This window comes from Oncorhynchus keta, unplaced genomic scaffold (genome assembly GCF_023373465.1).
Source record: "Oncorhynchus keta strain PuntledgeMale-10-30-2019 unplaced genomic scaffold, Oket_V2 Un_contig_2290_pilon_pilon, whole genome shotgun sequence".
In the NCBI taxonomy this organism is placed as follows: domain Eukaryota; kingdom Metazoa; phylum Chordata; class Actinopteri; order Salmoniformes; family Salmonidae; genus Oncorhynchus; species Oncorhynchus keta.
Genome location: NW_026283111.1, coordinates 23133 through 28352, shown reverse-complemented (window position 1 = coordinate 28352; position 5220 = coordinate 23133). Strand labels below are relative to the sequence as shown.

At 50.5% G+C, this 5220-nt stretch overlaps 1 protein-coding gene across 3 annotated transcripts; it reads right to left on the bottom strand.

The window, feature by feature from the left end:
• Positions 1-314: 314 nt before the first annotated feature.
• On the bottom strand, positions 315-2682 carry LOC118383683 (acyl-coenzyme A diphosphatase NUDT19). 3 transcript variants are annotated; one of them, XR_008109165.1, is made up of 3 exons: positions 1773-2682; positions 655-958; positions 315-408 (listed from the first exon to the last, which is right to left on the bottom strand). XR_008109165.1 is itself a non-coding variant. In XM_052505209.1 (2 exons), exons 1-2 carry the CDS (start codon positions 2562-2564, stop codon positions 746-748), a joined length of 1005 nt encoding a protein of 334 aa, XP_052361169.1. In that variant the 5' UTR covers positions 2565-2682; the 3' UTR covers positions 610-745. The 3 variants fall into 3 exon arrangements, 1 of the variants encoding a protein (XP_052361169.1); XR_008109164.1 differs by lacking the exon at positions 315-408 and adding an exon at positions 469-558; XM_052505209.1 differs by lacking the exon at positions 315-408 and having other exon boundaries at positions 610-958.
• Between the last annotated feature and the right edge of the window lie 2538 nt (positions 2683-5220).

The following is a 5220-nucleotide window of genomic DNA, read 5'->3' as shown; positions in this document are numbered from 1 at the left end:
GTAAACTCTAACCTGGGAGGAGTGATATGTAGTAATCAGACCCTTCATGTAAATATAAACTCTAACCTGGGAGGAGTGATATGTAGTAATCAGACCCTTCATGTAAACACTAACCTGGGAGGAGTGATATGTAGTAATCAGGCCCTTCATGTAAATATAAACACTAACCTGGGAGGAGTGATATGTAGTAATCAGACCCTTCATGTAAACTCTAACCTGGGAGGAGTGATATGTAGTAATCAGGCCCTTCATGTAAACTCTAACCTGGGAGGAGTGATATGTAGTAATCAGACCCTTCATGTAAACACTAACCTGGGAGGAGTGATATGTAGTAATCAGGCCCTTCATGTAAACACTAACCTGGGAGGAGTGATATGTAGTAATCAGACCCTTCATGTAAACACTAACCTGGGAGGAGTGATATGTAGTAATCAGGCCCTTCATGTAAATATAAACACTAACCTGGGAGGAGTGATATGTAGTAATCAGGCCCTTCATGTAAACACTAACCTGGGAGGAGTGATATGTAGTAATCAGACCCTTCATGTAAACACTAACCTGGGAGGAGTGATATGTAGTAATCAGGCCCTTCATGTAAACTCTAACCTGGGAGGAGTGATATGTAGTAATCAGACCCTTCATGTAAACTCTAACCTGGGAGGAGTGATATGTAGTAATCAGGCCCTTCATGTAAACACTAACCTGGGAGGAGTGATATGTAGTAATCAGGCCCTTCATGTAAACACTAACCTGGGAGGAGTGATATGTAGCAGCTGTCTGACACCATGCGGACAGGGAGCCACTGTTCACAGCCCTCTGAAGCTCTCTGTCTGGAGAAGCTGTGGAGGTTCTGCAGGGAGGGGAACCGGCACATACGGCTGAGATCATAGAACTGTGGAGGGGCTATCCACATCTCTCTGGCCTGGTAACTGTGGAGGATCTCTGGGGGAGTGGACCACTGAGAGAGGGGAGACGAGAGGGTGAGGGGAGGAGAGGGGAGGGGAGGAGAGGGGAGGGGAGGGGAGGGAGAGGAGGAGACGGAGGGTGAGGGGAGGAGAGGGGAGGAGAGAGGGAGGGAGAGAGAGAGGGGAGGAGAGAGAGAGGGAGAGGGGAGAGGGGGAGGGAGAGTGGAGAGGGGAGGGAGAGTGGAGAGGGGAGGAGAGAGAGAGGGGAGAGGGGAGGAGAGGGGAGGAGAGAGGGGAGGAGAGAGAGAGGGAGAGCGGAGGGAGAGGGGAGAGAGGGGAGGAGAGAGAGGGGAGAGGGGAGAGAGGGGGGGGGAGAGGAGAGAGGGGAGGGAGGGGAGAGTGGAGAGGGGAGGAGAGAGAGAGGGAGAGGGGAGGGGAGGGAGAGAGGAGAGGGGAGGAGAGAGAGAGGGAGAGGGAGAGAGGGGAGAGGGGAGGAGAGAGAGAGGGAGAGCGGAGGAGAGAGAGAGAGAGGGAGAGGGGAGAGAGAGAGAGGGAGGGGTGGAGAGGAGAGAGAGAGAGAGGGGAGGGGAGGAGAGAGAAAGGGAGAGGGGAGAGAGGGGAGGAGAGAGAGGGGAGAGGGGAGGTGAGGAGAGAGAGGGGAGAGGGAGAGAGAAAGGGAAGGAGAGAGAGAAGAATGGAGGGGAGAGAGGGGAGGAGAGAGAGAGAGGGTTTAGGTTAGACTAAGATCAAATGAACAGTTTACAACAATATTATGAACTGATAAAGACATCATGAATGAATATAGTCACTTAAACCTTTGAACACAACAATAAAATACACGTTCACCTTACTAAGCTATGGTATCACCTTAAAGTGCACAATTTCCTTCTCGTCTTGTAGGGTGTGAGGTGGTGTTTCTTGCAAGCAGCACATGTAGAAGGCCGTGTCGTACCTCCTCTGTTTCCCGTACACACCAGTAGGGGTCAGCCAGTTGCCCCATTCATGCAGAGCCCAGATGTTCGGTAGACACTCCAGCTCCCTACACATTCTGATGAAGTTAGAAGGGTTCTCGTTCACCAGCACTCTCCATTTAGCCAATTCACTCTTGTCACAGGGATCAGTTATTCTGGTTAATTCGGGTTGACTGTATAGGTTGTTCTCGATGCTGTTAAATAAAGTACTCTCTTCCTCTTTTGGCACGACTAGAAGTACACCGGACTCCTCGAACGTTTCCCTCACTGCACAGATTCTAAATGCGACGTCACCTGGAACGAGAGAACCCAGTCTCTTCCTGTCAGTGGCGAAGATGGGGGGTCTCGTCTCCGGCGGCTGTTTCACAAATCCCAGTCCAAAATTCGGTGAGCGCCGAAAAGACTGAAAAAGATCAAGCCATTCACTTGAGAAATCTGACGGATCCACCAGACCGCCGGGAAAGACATAAGCATTCGGCATGAAACCACTGGTACCGCTTCGTTTCAACAACAACACTTCATAGTCGAAGGCTAACCTGTCAGGCATGTCGGAGTGCTCACTGATCGCAGGTGCAGAGGTGCCTTTATCGACACATCTTGTCAAACTATCTACAGGGAGTTTATGTCTCGTACCAGCAGCTAGTATGACCGTCGCGGCCTCCTTCCAGTGTCTCAGAGCCGTATTCATCTTCAGGTCGTTTTAATCTCTCATTTCCAATAGTGTTATTCTGAAGCAAAGTCCACAACACCAACGTCAAAATGTTATTGTGTTGATGTGTCGTCATACGAGCAGGGAGGTCAAGGGCGTAGAAGAAGAACCGTGTTTCCGGTGTCTTGTGTTACTACGCCACCTACTGTTGTGGATGACTGATCTTACCATAGCCTCTATCAATGCAGTTCATGATGCTGATAAAAGTGGGTGAAGGTTCGAGTTCAGGAAAGTGATTGATGTTTGTGGTTAGTATTTTTGGGCAAACATAATTTAAACTTTTATAAGATGACAAATTAATTTATTTGTGGGATTGAATTACAATTGAAGGGTAAACTGTTTTATTCACAAACACAACAACTCACTATCCTACTTTTCAACTCCGAGAAGAGAAGAGGGTTTGAAACTGTTGAATTCAGTAGAATAAAATCTACATTCAGTTTAGAGTGACACGAATACATCACACAGGTTCAACTGGCAGCTGGTGGACAGGATCGAAGACAACAAGGGACAAATATGTCTTTTAACTTGTCAAATAACTATTAAAACCATAGATAATATAGAAGTGCTTGAACAGCGCAAACATGAGGGATTTTTAACAATGTTGAGGAAAACAAGACATCATTGTGGTCTCTTATGTTCTCTCTAGTCATGTACAAGAACAGCATATCGTCAGCGTCTCCAATGGCGTCCCGTTCCCTAGGGCATAGGGTGTGATTTGAGATGGCGTCCCGTTCCCTAGGGTATAGGGTGTGATTTGAGATGGTGTCCCGTTCCCTAGGGCATAGGGTGTGATTTGAGATGGCGTCGCGTTCCCTAGGGCATAGGGTGTGATTTGAGATGGCGTCCCGTTCCCTAGGGCATAGGGTGTGATTTGAGATGGTGCCCTTCCCTAGGGCATAGGGTGTGATTTGAGATGGTGTCCCGTTCCCTAGGGCATAGGGTGTGATTTGAGATGGCGCCCGTTCCCTAGGGCATAGGGTGTGATTTGAGATGGTGCCCGTTCCCTAGGGCATAGGGTGTGATTTGAGATGGCGCCCGTTCCCTAGGGCATAGGGTGTGATTTGAGATGGTGCCCGTTCCCTAGGGCGTAGGGTGTGATTTGAGATGGCGCCCGTTCCCTAGGGCATAGGGTGTGATTTGAGATGGCGTCCCGTTCCCTAGGGCATAGGTGTGATTTGAATGGCCCTAGGGCATAGGGTGTGATTTGAGATGGTGTCCCGTTCCCTAGGGCATAGGGTGATTTGATTTGAGATGGTGTGATTTGAGATGGCCCCGTTCCCTAGGGCATAGGGTGTGATTTGAGATGGCGTCCCGTTCCCTAGGGCATGATTTGAGGTGTGATTTGAGATGGCGCCCCTAGGGCATTGTGATTTGAGATGGCCTTCCCTAGGGCATAGGGTGTGATTTGAGATGGTGCCCCGTTCCCTAGGGCATAGGTGTGATTTGAGATGGCGCCCGTTCCCTATTTGGATGGCATAGGGTGTGATTTGAGATGGCGCCCCGTTCCCATAGGGCATAGGGTGCCCGATTTGAGATGGCGTCCCGTTCCCTAGGGCATAGGGTGTGATTTGAGATGGCGCCCGTTCCCTAGGGCATAGGGTGTGATTTGAGATGGTGCCCGTTCCCTAGGGCATAGGCATTTGAGATGGCGTGATGATTTGAGATGGCGCCCCGTTCCCCAGGGCATAGGGTGTGATTTGAGACACAGACCAATGGCGCCCGTTCCCTAGGGCATAGGGTGTGATTTGAGATGGCCCTGTTCCCTAGGGCAAGGGTGATTTGAGATGGCGCCCGTTCCCTAGGGCATAGGGTGTGATTTGAGATGGCGCCCCGTTCCCTAGGGCATAGGGTGTGATTTGAGATGGCGCCCGTTCCCTAGGCATAGGGTGTGATTTGAGATGGCGCCCGTTCCCTAGGGCATAGGGTGTGATTTGAGATGGCCCCGTTCCCTAGGGCATAGGGTGTGATTTGAGATGGTGCCCCGTTCCCTAGGTGATAGGGTGTGATTTGATGGCGTCCCGTTCCCTCAGGCATAGGGTGTGATTTGAGATGGCGCCTTCCCTAGGGCATAGGGTGTGATTTGAGATGGTGCCCCGTTCCCTAGGGCATAGGGTGTGATTTGAGATGGTGCCCGTTCCCTAGGCATAGGGTGTGATTTGAGATGGCGCCCTGTTCCCTAGGGGCATAGGGTGTGATTTGAGATGGCGTCCCGTTCCCTAGGGCATAGGGTGTGATTTGAGATGGCGCCCGTTCCCTAGGACATAGGGTGTGATTTGAGATGGCCCCTAGGGCATGTGATTTGAGATGGCCCTAGGGCATAGGGGTGATTTGAGATGGCGCCCGTTCCCTAGGGCATAGGGTGTCCCTTCCCTAGGGCATAGGGTGTGATTTGAGACACAGACCAATGGGACCATAGGGTGTGATTTGAGACACAGACCAATGGGACCATAGGGTGTGATTTGAGACACACACCAATGGGACCATAGGGTGTGATTTGAGACACAGACCAATGGGACCATAGGGTGTGATTTGAGACACAGACCAATGGGACCATAGGGTGTGAGTTGAGATGCAGCCATTGACCTCCTATATCTAGTCAATTAGTTCATTATGAGACAGTACAGAACATTCA